Below are 13,452 nucleotides of genomic sequence, written 5' to 3'. Positions count from 1 at the left end.
CAAAGGCATCTGAACCATACAAGCATTCACGCCTTAAACCTTATCACCCCGCATTCCCTTAAGGACGCTCCACGCCTTCAAAAAAAATATCACTTCCGAGTGATATACCGTATCAAAAACCCCAAAGCTCCAAAGCCCAAAATGTACAAACAATCATTGTCACATCACAACACATAACTATTGTCATCGCATCCCAAGCCTTTATCCCAATGTTCTTTCTTGAATGATATTCCCCGCAAAACAACCTACATAACATAAAACAGCTGCTACTCACTTAGGAAGGTCAAATCACATGCTTCTGAACCCTCCGGATTCCTGAAAGACCATTCCGACCATTCACTTCCCTACAGAACCCAGGCAGATTGGCTGCCGATAATAATAAAAAGAAAAAACCATGGCATTCTTTTAAGCCGGGGGAAAAAAAGAGACACTAAAAAAATATGCTTCATGAAAACGGAAAAGAAGAGGTAAGGAAACAAAAGTTGAGAAGTAATAAAGTTGATCGTACAAAACCGCCAGTATATAAGAGAGAGGAATAAGGAAAGCCAGAAAGAAAAGGAGAATGATGGGGCAAGCCTTTGCCGCTTTGTAGTAAGAAAAGAACAATCTGAAAACTGTCGAATGATATTTCGACCTTTAACAAAAAAGAAAAAAAAAAGAAGTACACTCGGAGAGACAGAAAGATGCTGGTGTTACTACATGTAATGACCGCTGATGTCTCAAGGACCAATGATCAGCAGAGTCAAAAGCAATACAATCTATTGTATCTGTCCCCGTCAAAACCCCTTAGGCAATGGGACCCTTTGATTTCTTGATTGTCCTAGGAGGACTCAAGGCTCCAGCAAAAGCATCATTCCTGCTACGCTTCTCTCCAACCGCTGCCCCCTCCGAAAGATCCTCAAACAATCCCTTGCCGGGTCTTTTTATTGGCTTATCAAAGAGAGATGACTTCTTGCGGGTGCTCTTTGGGATATCTCCATAAGAGCCAAAAACGTTGTCATCGAGTTTGGCACCGCTCTTCTTATTGTCTGATGAAAAATCGTCATCGGAGTCTGGTGTTAGACGAGAAATGGCGCTCCTGGAGAAGATATCATCTTTGCTCTTCTTCTCGATGATCTCGGCTGTAATGGCCGCAAAAACGTCCTCGATATCGGTCTCGGCCTCTTCCTCCTCCTCTTCTTCGTCCTCCTCCTCGTCGTCTTCGGATTCTTCGACGTCCTTGGAGGGGAAAAGGAGGCGGGGACGGATTGAGGAACGCTTGCGCAAAATGGCGTTGATTTCCTCATCTTCCTCCTCCTCGAATTCTTCCTCTTCCTCCTCCTCCAGCTCGAACTCTTCGAGGTCCCCTTCTTCCTCCTCCTCCCCCCCCTCCTCCTCCTCCTCCTCCTCCTCCAATTCGTCTCCTTCCGCTTTATCTCTACCAGGTTGTCCCACGAGCTCCAGGTTAAGCTTGACTTTAGCCTTTACCTCCTCCCCCTCCTTCTCTCCCTCCTTCTCCTCCTCAACCGCCTCCTCTACCACCTCTTCTTTATCCTCCTCTTCATATTCTTCTTCTTCCTCCTCTCCGACTGAATTCTCAAGAGTCGGGGAAGCAGCCTTAGGAAGTGGTTCATCAGGATCATCCATTTCGGTGAATTTGCGGAACATCTTCTTTCCACGGCTATATAAAATCACAGATATTAGAAATTTGAAGAAAGAAAAGATGAGCAATATCCAAAAATTGGAGAAAAAAGTAAGAAAAAGTAAAACTCACAAAATATAGACCATTCCGTCCTCCCTTCTGCCATCCTCACCTAGTGTGTCAACATCCTTGACAGTCTTCTTTTCCTTCTTCTTCTTCTTGCTATCCTTCGGGGAGACAAACGGATTCTCTGGGCATGGATCGTATTTAGGGATTCTGGCACTGCTATCGGTAAAGATACTGATAGAGCTACCATTATCTTCGCCCTCTCCCGTCAAATCCAACCTTCCGGCACGCTTCTTACTGCCTGTTTTCATGGTGGTGCCAAAGATATCTTCCTTTAGGGCAGTGGGAGCCGGTGTAAAACTCTTTGACCCAAAGAGCCTTCTTGAAGAGCTAGCAACTGAATCGATTGAGAAGTGCTTTCTTTTCCTTGCGGGAGTCTTTGACGGCGTAGGGAGTCCAACGCCACTAGGGACAGCTGTAGGGCCTCTCCCAAAGTCCTTCCCGAACATCTTTTCTAATTCCTTCCATCCCTCGCTCTCAACTTCTACCGGCTTGTCAACGGCATCGTCGAACACGGATGCCCGCCTCTTACGGGATTTACGTGTTGGCTCGAACGGCAATGCGGAGTCATCTGGGCCCAGAGGAGATGAAGGTGGTGGTGAAAGTGTAGCTGTAGAGTATGTGGATGACGATGCTGAAGATCCAGCTTTGCCCTTGCCCTTCTGCTTTCGTGAAGTCGGAGGCGGGGAATCGAACCGAGCGCCGTGGAGCGGGGTTGGGGGAACACGGTCAGCTCGCGAGGTACGTGTGCGGGGTGGAGTGTTCATTGCGGAGATTGTGTGGTCTGTCTGGGTTTGTTGAGATGGGTTTGTTGTGGTGTTTAGTTGAGGGGGAACGACGAGACGCGAATCCCCTGGGTGATTGCTGGGCTGTAAACACAAGCACTAGGTTGCGCGGAGAAAGCCAATTGGACTACACGCGTAAATTGAAACAAAAAAAAATGATGGTAAAAAAAAAGGAGCGACGATGTGCAATCGATCGAGCAAGTAGATAGATTTTTAGGAGGAGGTACAGGGAGAAGCAAATGAGCAAACAGTGACTCTGGGAGGATTTCTTCGAGAGAGAGGGTGAGGAGAAGGGAGGGGGTGTGGTGTGGTGTGGTTGGCTGGATGAAGCGAGTGTAAAGTAGTGGGAGTGGGCATGACAGGGTTCTCTGTTGTTGGCAACTTGTTGCTACGCTCTCCAACAGCCAAACAGAGTGCAGGGGGGATATTGGCTTTTCTTATGCAGAACCGGGAATTAAAATAATGGAAATGACGTTCCTAGTAAATTAATTGTATATTCCTGATTGCAGTACCTATGTCAAGATAAATTCCTACATACTTTCGTGCCAATCCCCTATGTTTATTGCGGTGTGGAAATATTGTAGTCGCACCAAGCTGGAGGATACAGTAACCACGACCAAAAAAAAACCCCCGCTGGCAACGAGACAGATTCCCAAGTAAACAAATACATGTACCCCCACTCGACTGTACCCAAAGCATTAGCTGCTCTGGGATTCATCTGCTTAGGAATTAATCAAAGATGTCCCAAATTCAATTGAATTGTTTCTATGAGCAAACCCATAAGAATTGAAATGCCAAGCGCTCAGCTCTATTACAAGCTCTCGATAGCTGATTCCCTTCCACCCATCAATAGCATTGTGTTTTGGTATCGTCTAACCCAAACACAAGGAGCCTGCAGCTGAAGCTAGGAGAGTCTAGCCAGGAGAGCTCAAGCAAATCCACCTGCAGAAGATTTCCACATGCCAAACACCCGCTTTTGATTTGAGATGCATTCCGACCTAGTACGGTGTGTTGTGGGATTCTAAATGACTGGATTCCTCAACAGAATTCCTTTTCTTCGGAAGGGGATGCGTCATCATGTATCACTCGGTTGTTGAGAAGCCTTTGACCGAAACATGTAGAATGCTTGAGGGCGTTTCATAGCTCCATCGCTAATCAAAACAGCATAGTTCGTAGTAGCCCCCGATAGGAGATTACTGGCACACCCAACTCAAGCTTTATCACCCAATTCCTCAATCCTAGCTCAAGCTCGTTCGCATACGCATAGCTCGAGATACATAGAGCCAAGCCTCGCCAAGCCCGTCCCTCCACCCAAAGCAACCTCCCCTCCACCCCCACCACACCTCCCATCCAATAACCCCCCAATCCCACCATGCCCACCGAAGAAGACAACTCCCGCCCCACCGATGCGCCCCGCGTCGACACAATCTCTCGCGACGACGCCCTCCGCGCCGAACTCGCGGGCGTCCGCAAGATCAATAGTGTAATCGAGGGCGTCGTCGCATCCCTTGACAAGGCCAAAGACAACATGGAGGTCCGTCCAGCTCAGAGGCCAATTGCGAAGCTAAGCTAACCAAGCCGTACGTGCTACAGACCGTCTCGCAAACAGTCGCAAACGCAAACACACTCCTCGACCTGTGGATCCGCATCCTCTCGCAAACAGAGCACACGCAGCGACTCCTCCTATCCGGCCACTGGCAGGGCGCAACGCAGGACCTCGACGACATCGAGGCGGAGGCGGTGAATAAGGCGCAGGAAGCAGAGCGCCGCAGGGAGGCCGAGCGCGAGAGGATAGCGGAGCGCGAGAGGGCCGCGGCGGAGGCGGAGGCAAGGAGAAATGCGGCGGAGAAGAAGCCGCCACCGACGAGAGGCACGAGAGGGTTGAGGAGGACGGCGAGGACTACACCATCGGTCGCGGGGTCTTCGAGAGGTGGCTCGAGGATTGCGGCGCCGCCGCCGATGGCGAGGGGGGCGCCGGCGTCGAGGACGACGAGGGGGGCGGGGGGCGGGAGGGGGATTGGTGGCATTGGGAGGGGGAGGGTTGCGTAGGTGGTTGGGTGGAGGAGAGACGTTGGTTTTTTTTCTTCTTTTTTTTTAATACTCTTAACAAGACTAATACCCACTCCCTGGGGGAGGTAGGCAACGGAATAGATAAAAATCTAACTTTGCTTTGAACGTTTACTGTCTTATACTCGTAACAGGTTGTGGTTTTAGTGATAAAAAAAAGAGGTCCTAGTATCCTACCTGGCAGGCCTTGGAGCTTCATTGGGACCTGAATCCAGTCCGCAGGTTTAGGTTAGAAGTACTCGTCTTATGATTCACAGCGTGTCCAAAGATTATAACAAGCGGAGGTGCGAATCTATATTTCGTAGGCTGGGTATAATGCAATTGCTATGACTTGATTATCATTACCCAAGGCCTGACACACACAAATAAATCGGCTCGAAAGATTCTGGAATTATATTAGTTCTTTGATACGCTGATTTCTGGGTTAATTGCGAGTAGGCGAGTAGCGTATAGAGAAAGGGACCCAGGTCAGGACTAGACCAGCAGACCCAATGAACGAGTGAGATCCTATGAAGGAGACACATTCCCATGCAAATTAAAGTCCCCCATAAAGACGAGACCTGACATACAAAGAAAAGCGAGAGTTTACCCAAAGTTGAGGGATAGATTTGTCTCCAGAGCCAATAAATCTGCTGTATTGGTAGACTTTTCTAGAGTACATGCATGTATGCACTTAAACGCACCTAGTGACATAATACATCAAAAGTGAGATCCAGAGTAGGCAGTACATGTAGTTATAGAATAAGTGTATATAGAATGTGGGTGTGTAGCGGTACATACCCTTTTATTTGCGCGGGATAGCTACTCGTAGTTGTCATGTCCAAAGGGGTATTTCAGAGAAATCGTCGCCACTCCACATATTTCCATTAGAACACCCCTAGCCTTCTCACATCTCTATTAGCCCTAACTCAACCCCATATCGTGACCCCAACTCCTATATCTGGTCATGGTGCGGTAATATCAAAAAATAGATCCGTACAGACGACCGAGTGATCACCCATGACGCACCTCGCCCACAACCGGGGGGTGCAAGCCACAGCACCTGTATTACGCAGCGCCGACGCTATGCAGACCTGATAGGAAACAAGGACTATTTTGAGGTGATCGTCTCAAGTCCCGAAATGGATTGAAGCCATCTGCAGCTGGTCCGCTCCACCGGACCGTGCCAAGGCCCGGCAGTTATGCCCGAGCTCAGCCTTCGCCCGGTGTGATAACTTCGTAAGGCGTGCAGGATCTGTGGATGGGCGATGGCGTGATTGGTAGCTCGTATTGTAGAAGTACCTACACATATACACGTAGTCTAGAGTACTGATGGATGCGGGCTGTACACGCAGAGAGCTCTAACTCGTGATAGGCGGTTTTGGGGCTGCGGTGTAAAATGGAAAAAAATACTCAAGCCAAAAGGGATAATACTAGGTTCAAAATGATGTTTTCACTTCCTTAAACTACACACCTGGATCAAACGTATGAGGGCAGGTCCTTCTAGTACTCAATCCTAGGGCATCCATCAGCCACAAGGGCGTTCTGTGCTAAAGGAATTAAGGAGAGGTTGCTGATATCAACCGGTCTACTCGTGCCTGGCGCCATGGCCTCTGTAGTTACGGTGCAAGGAGGGCTCTACGCGGGGATCAACCCTAACCCTAGTTAGTCCTTGTCACGATAATAAGAAATTAGACTAGTGACATTGGGACTACCGCATGTTCTGCTTATCATTGATGGCTTAGATTGTGCTTATTCGTGGGAGACGCGAGAGTTCTCCTCTTCTTCTCAGCTCATCATCAAGACAATCAGTTATGCGCTAAGCTTTATCTTCTTGCATTGTATCCGTGGATATCCCAGTCTATGTTCGTCAATAGGCCGCTATACTGGGTCTACCCCCCAAGCTTAAACCCTAACTTGCAGGACGTTTGACCCTCCATCCGCGGTACGCGGCGCGTACCATAGAGCTGCACGAAATCATCGAGGAGGGTGGGCGAGCCTGACAACTATCGGCGGGTAAGGCTACTTACGTCGGGCGGGAGAGAGACCTGCGACATTTCACCATTAAAAAACAATTGTCGAGTGATGGGAGGAGATCACACGCAAGGAGCGAAGCTACAAGTTGATAGGTCCTCCCATCTCCTAGATATCGCCTCATTGCCACACGACTAATGATACACCGACATACCCGAATTTCTGGTACGGGAATCCGGCAAGGAGTCGGACCGGGCGGTATTCTGCTTCGACTCGGCCGGGTGAAACCCAATCTCAACCCGGGGCGACCCAGAGTATATGTGAAGCGCACTTTACATCGTCGAATTCCCCGGTCAATAACAGTCGTAGTGTAGAACCTCTCGCCCGACGTTTTTTTCCGCATGTTCCAGGAATTAATGTAATGTGCACCTTCCTGCTCCCCACCTATTCGGCCGGCGGTAACCAAACACAAGATATCACTCGGCACCCGAGACACTGGCTCAAGCTCCGAGTAAACAGGGCTCGGCCGACTCAGCAGGCCGGTTGCGGTCAAAGCCGGCCAGCGCATGCACCAAACAGCTATTTCTACGTGTAGATGCACACGGGGTTCTGCTTCCGCAATAAGAGCGCGAAAGTGCAAGATCGTTGTGTCAGCGCTAGAGCCGAAACCGAGGAGCAGCGCCAAGCCCACTAACCCCGATCGCTCTAGAGCCAATGCTGGCGGGAAATGATTTCCTGCGCATGTGGGTGTCGAGTGATAGCTCGTGATACACCCATCCACCCCCAGACAGACGCCAGGTATGTAAGAACCTATTCTATTAACAGATATGTGGCTCAATATTCTAGACGGGTCTGGGGCTGACTTGGCTGAGGCCAGGCCCAAAACAAGCTTTGTGCGGACCAAGCCACAGTCAGCTCAAGGAGTTGCCGAGACTACGTGGCTGGCTGGATAGACAGATATAGTACTTACATCTTCACGGCTCCTAGCGCCTGCTTGGCGGCAAGTCGCCGCCTCAGTCAGTGTAACGTCAGGTTTGATTTCCAACCGCGCCTGCTGTGCGCCACAGTACTACATATACATATATACAGTTCAGGGACGCCAACAGCTGAGCCGGGCAGCCGGGCAACTGTCTACATACATGTACTTACATACCCTACGTTTTAGCTGCACGATTCAAGAAGCGATGGCCTGTATCATCATGTATCGAACTGAAACGGTGGCAGGGCTAGGGGTTCTGGATTTCCGGAAACTAGAGTTATGGTTATGATGATCCCTGACACAGTGGGGTTTCAACATATAATGGGAATAATCTGTGTGCAGGAATTTTCTGTTCGTCTTCGTTGATGATGGTGTCGATGGTATCACGTTTTTCAGGGCTGAAGAATGTAGGCACAAGCTGAGCAGGTAGCCTGCTTGGCCTTGGCAAATACGCCGATTCCTCTTCCGCCCTCCATAGCGGGAGAAAACTGTTTGTCTACCCGTAGCTTCATAGCGTTTCCGAACACGACCAATATTGTATGACATACAAAAAGGTGAATTTGGCGCTTTTTTGTATGGCATGCAATAGCAGTCGTGTTCGGAAACGTCATGAAATCGGTAGAACGTAAATATATTTTTAAATTTGATAATAGATCTTGATCGACGTATCGCGTGGTATGTGCATTCGCTTTGTCAATTACCTGCATTGGTTATCATTGTAGGTACCTTATCTATCACGGATAGCGTTGCACATTAGAGAAATCGTTACAACTGAGCCCCGGTAACTGGCGACATGCCCGATATTGCCAAGGACATGGGCCTGGATGTCGGTGACATGGGCTTTCCGCGGACGGGAAACATTTGCTTTACATGTGAAAGTATATATGTAGTTAACTCATGATTGTACCTAAAAAAAAATGGTTCATATTCTCTATAATATACATTAAAGCGGGTTATAAGAATCCTATTAAGAATGAATAACCGAATTGCCAAATACCCCACTGCCTGAAAACATACATGTATGTAGCTGAAATTCTACAGAGGCCATTTCTCGGCTTGTTGTGCAACCTTTGAGGGAGATGCCGGCGATATTGGGCGGACCTGAAACAGCAAATCAGCTTCAACTTTCTTCAATCCAATGAATCAATTAGTTTTCACTCACCCGCCAAATGGATTGTCCATTCACTTCTGCCCTCACTATCCTCAATCGCTGGTACTCCCGCATGTTAATGTTGCGAGGGCTCTCCACCGGTATAGACCTACCAATGTTCAGCCGGCCTATCATCGGTATCTTTCCTGTGAACCTGGAGAACAACGACACCACCTTCCCGTCGTTGGACAGACGCTTCCCGGACATGATAAACGGCGCAAGTCGGGACATATCCTGCTGCTGGTGAGGCCGCATATTCGATGACCTGCGTAATTGGTTTTCGTAATACACGTGCTGCGATTTCTCTGAAATCATGCGCCCAGTGAGGGACGTGGGCGTTTCGACAAACTGCGTGGTGTCTGTGGCCTTTTCGAACTCGCGAGCATCGATTAATGGGGTGATGAGCAGCTTGACGCACATGGGCGCGCAGGCTAGAATTATGGCGAGGGAGACTTCGATTTGGGACCAGCCGATGGCTTGGGGAACTGAGACGTCGAGGAGCTGGGTGGTGAAGCGGAGAGCGGAGGCGACGATTACGAAAGCTATAAATTGATAGTGAGTTAAAGTTACTAGCTAGGTTGTGTATGGCTGTTTTGAGTTACCTCCGAAAAAGTAGAGGACAGATACCCCGATTCGTTGTCGTAGAGTGAGATTTGCGCGGACGAGCAGCGGGACTGGAACTGCTAATACTAATGTGTTTGTAACAATGTTTGAGATCCCGGAGGTAAATGTAAGTAAAGTTCTTTTCGTACACTGCTCTAAAAGATGACTGAGTGTTAGTTAAGACTTGTAATAGCTTTACAGCTAATATATATAAGTAGTTATAGGTAGCTGTACATGTAGCTATAAGAATAGCTTCTTGGTCTTACCATTATTGTTGCTTAGGCTCCAGAACATATTAATTGGGATACAACTGAGGAAAAGAGACAGGATGCAGATTGCAAAAGTGAGGAGACATATCCCTTGGGTGACCCGTAGATATAAAGTGATATGTGTTGTATGCCGACTAAAGAAATAAAGCCAAATAATCAAAATCTGTTGGGCGCCTAAAAGCTATTTCTGGGGAGGCGCAAACTCACGCAAACCGGTTATAAAGAAACAGCATGCTGAACTTGACAAGAAATATACTGATCAGGTACATAACTTCGTATGCCAGGCTCAGCTTTAGTCCTATCACAATCTTCGAAAGTCTTTTCATCTCCTCCACCTTATCTGCCCTTCCAACAAAGGCGAAGCTGGATTTCCCTAGAAAACACATATTAGGACTTAATCTATCAGAGCAACCGCAATGCCCCACAGAAGATGAAGATTAAAAAGAAATACCAAGAAACTCTATCATGGAGAATATCATCTGATTAGTGACTAAAAAGAACACGGCAGCCATCGCGCAAATATCGTCCCAACCGATCCTTGTCTTCAGCCTTCGCCGTGAAAATATCCTCAAGATCACTGCTACCACCGCCCATACTACGATAAACTGCGCTGCAGATTTAAGCTCGGTGGTATTGCCGAACATGGATCTGGAGAAGAAGTTGGGGATCCCCTTGACTTGTGCCTGTGTGGTGTTGAAGGACGTCCATTGTGATACGGCCGTCGTCCGGTTGAACGCTGGAATAGGCATTTTAGATCTTTTCTCGTCCCAGTTCGCGAATATCAAAACAGAGGTGTTCACTAGAGGGAGGTTCAACAAGGCCTTTTCTCCGTGAGTACGTCTTGAAATTGATCCCGTTGACCAAGTAAACTCGTAGGTTCTATGGAGTGGTTGGCGGTGGTAATATATAACTAAAGGAAAAATTTCAAGCACAGCCGAATAGAAACAGTACCAGCTGTTGAGGAAAGTAGAGGAAAGAAGCAGAAGAGAAAGAAATAATAATTATAATATGTAGTGAAGGGAAGTGAGGAGAACAAAAGGGATTACAGTCAGTTAGCTAGATACATGTATGTATGTATACATGATGATGTATCTACACGTGGTTCACCTGTTACTCCAGTCTACGAACATGGAGTCGGGAAAAAAGTTTATGACAATATGTAGCACACGAACACAATGATGCATGGGCTCTAACAGGAGAGCACCATGGCAGGCAGGTAAGAAGGGACTACTGAAACTTTAACGAATCTGCCAAGAGCGGGATTGGCACTTAGTTGCGTCTCGCTAAGGTTCCAGGAGGAATGATTACCATGCGCTTGATGCAATGCGGATAGTCTGTGAAACACTCTAGAATGCCGTCAACGTCTCATCTTCTCACAACTCCATTGCTACCGAAATATACTCCGGTTTAATTGTTTTGCTGGTCTCAAGCTTGAGATTTCTCGCTTTGAAAGCCTGTGGCTTATCTACATGTATGTACTCAAGTAGAGCACCGCCTAACATCCATCCCACTTAGAATAAGAATATCCCAGCGCCCCGTCCCCCCTCAACCCTTGGTTCTCAAGGCTTTTTTTTCTCTCTCTTTCTGTTTTCAAGTGCCGTACAAAACACATACCTAGCAAGGCCTAGAAGAGTATGAAAGCCAATCGTACAGAGCTTCCTTCGAATTTCTGTAACCAGACCTCAATCCGATCGCCCAGCGCACCTTACGATCACGTTCGAACCCAGCAAGCAGAGCTCTACTGTACCTACTCTCTCTTTATGAACTCCAGATAGTTCTGCAAGAGTTCCCTTCAACTTTTGATGCTGCATTCTCGCAGAACCCAATGTGTGTTAGTACATATACCCAGATGGAAGACCTAAGAGAGAGCGTAACCAGCTATAATCCTCTACGTGACGATCAACGATCGGTTCTCGGCTGGTGTTTGTGTGCCTTGAGTCCTATTGGTTATGAGCTCTCTCGCCGAAAATATCATTTTAACCAGTCCGTAAAAGAGACAGAGACCATTACTACCGGTACATTATCTATAAACGTTTACACATGAGTAAATGAAACGATAAAGTTTCAAATAGCTCAACTTGTCCATCAACACTCCGCGTACTTTGTATTATTTGCGAAAGTTGTCTGATGGATATATTTGTGAAGGTCCGCAGCATTATGAAAGATACTCTACCATTTGGTATCATCACAATGGCCGGATGTATTCGTGAAGATTTTCAGCTTACGAGGATGCAATGTGTAAATGGTTGTGTTTACACTATCAATTGCATCAAAGCTGAAAGTGCAAAAGTAGGGCAACTGTAGGTACTGTCTGATTCGGTCGATAAATATGGTATTGTAGCGTGTTGAGAGACAACACAGACAACAGCGCACCTACAAAATCTAAATCAGAAGCTGTTCTCCTTGGGATACACATTTCAAGTCTCAAAAAAGCGGCAGATGCGCAGGAGAGACGAGGAAAAACACTCTACTAGTATTTCGCTGACGTTTTTGAACTGGGCCATTATTGTATACACCCAAAATCATGAGCTTGGCGTATTTTTTGTATGGCATGTAATATCAGTCGCGTCCACAAACGTCAGAGAAATACGAGTACAGAGGTAGGTACCTACATGTAGAGTAGTGGCATGCAAACCTGTTTCCCCGGCCTTTGTATTAGAGGGATTCTGCAACGCCCGGTATCGACTGTCCGGGATCTTTTTCAGGTTGTTGCCATGGATACCTGTGACTGGATCACAACCAGATGCCGGAAATCAATAGCGGAAGCTAAAAGTTCTGTTATGATAGCGGAAAGATGCCGGAAAGCATCAAGCTATCAATAACATATCCTACGGCCTTATTACTCAAAAATAGCTAAGAAATATCTTAATCAAGGCTCATAATATATATCCATCTCGATTTCGATTATATTGAAAGTATTATGACTGTTTTTAGTGACAGTAATTGTAATTTGTAGCGATTGGAATGGGAACTGGGGATTTCATGACAACAGCTGACTTGGGGAAATAGCGATCCCTCAACAGCAGAAACTCATTTGGCAACTGTCCGCTTGTTGCACTTCAGGTTCAGCCCGAAATACATGCATACTTACGCCGTAATAGACCCATTTGACTCCAACTGTTAATATTTTGGGAAGGCCCATGGATACTATGTATGCTAGTACCAGATTCATCCTTAGGCAAATAGGTACTGTAATAGTGGGGTTACCATTTTTCTGGACAACGCAACCCCTTGTCTTTTGACATCAGAGAGGCCCTCTGGAAGGGGTGTATGCGGGTCGCCTAGCCTTGCAAGTCAGCACATTTCAGCCTCATCCAGGATCATTTATGATTGGCGGTGTCTTCAAGACACGCGATTCTGGGGGGCTATGATGCGGAAAAAATTTTTATTTTATTTTGACGAAGAGAAAAAAGCTTGTATAGGCAGGTACTCGCAAAGTCTCCGGAATATGCTAAAGGCAGTTGAGAATTTTTTCTCAATTAGAATAGCTAGGTATGTAGGAACAAAAGTTCAGACGAAAAGGCTCGAATCTGCAACCCACCGGCAATTCGGAATATGTTTGTTAGGGAGCCAGCATGTTCCGGAATGATTGGTTTTCAAGTATGTGCGTGGGGACTCTGTACTACTATGTAGGTACATGTAGGTACTTACATAGGTAGAGTAGGTGGCTGACCATCGTTGCTCTACATTGAGGACGGACTTTTCGCCTTACTTGTGCAACCTACCAGCGCATGTTAGTGTTAAAGAATACATGTATTCTACATACAGGACGTACGCATGTGTAGAGCGGAGTAAATACATGTACATGTATTTAATTCCCTGACAGGACAGATCAGGGGAGACATGTACTGCTCTGTGTTTGGGTGGAGTACTCCCACTACATACAGGACGTAGGTGCC

The 13,452-nt window shown here is 47.1% G+C and overlaps 3 protein-coding genes across 3 annotated transcripts; 1 reads left to right on the top strand and 2 right to left on the bottom strand.

The window, feature by feature from the left end:
* Positions 1–786: 786 nt before the first annotated feature.
* LAJ45_09764 (uncharacterized protein) lies at positions 787–2,514 on the bottom strand (the record flags this gene model as incomplete). Its single annotated transcript, XM_046119303.1, has 2 exons — positions 787–1,660; positions 1,754–2,514. The coding sequence occupies 2 exons, from the start codon at positions 2,512–2,514 to the stop codon at positions 787–789; spliced, it is 1,635 nt and encodes a 544-aa protein (XP_045967625.1).
* Positions 2,515–3,904: 1,390 nt separating this feature from the next.
* Positions 3,905–4,581, top strand: LAJ45_09763 (uncharacterized protein; the record flags this gene model as incomplete). Its single annotated transcript, XM_046119302.1, has 2 exons — positions 3,905–4,066; positions 4,126–4,581. The coding sequence occupies 2 exons, from the start codon at positions 3,905–3,907 to the stop codon at positions 4,579–4,581; spliced, it is 618 nt and encodes a 205-aa protein (XP_045967624.1).
* A 3,917-nt stretch (positions 4,582–8,498) lies between these two features.
* LAJ45_09762 (uncharacterized protein) lies at positions 8,499–10,302 on the bottom strand (the record flags this gene model as incomplete). Its single annotated transcript, XM_046119301.1, has 7 exons — positions 8,499–8,632; positions 8,694–8,741; positions 8,795–9,223; positions 9,284–9,439; positions 9,551–9,687; positions 9,761–9,926; positions 10,005–10,302. The coding sequence occupies 7 exons, from the start codon at positions 10,300–10,302 to the stop codon at positions 8,499–8,501; spliced, it is 1,368 nt and encodes a 455-aa protein (XP_045967623.1).
* Between the last annotated feature and the right edge of the window lie 3,150 nt (positions 10,303–13,452).

This window comes from Morchella importuna (genome assembly GCF_003444635.1).
Source record: "Morchella importuna strain M04M26 chromosome Unknown Morimp01GS038, whole genome shotgun sequence".
Classification (NCBI taxonomy): domain Eukaryota; kingdom Fungi; phylum Ascomycota; class Pezizomycetes; order Pezizales; family Morchellaceae; genus Morchella; species Morchella importuna.
The sequence above is the reverse complement of the archived record's forward strand: the minus strand, read 5'-3'. Positions and strand labels throughout refer to the sequence as shown.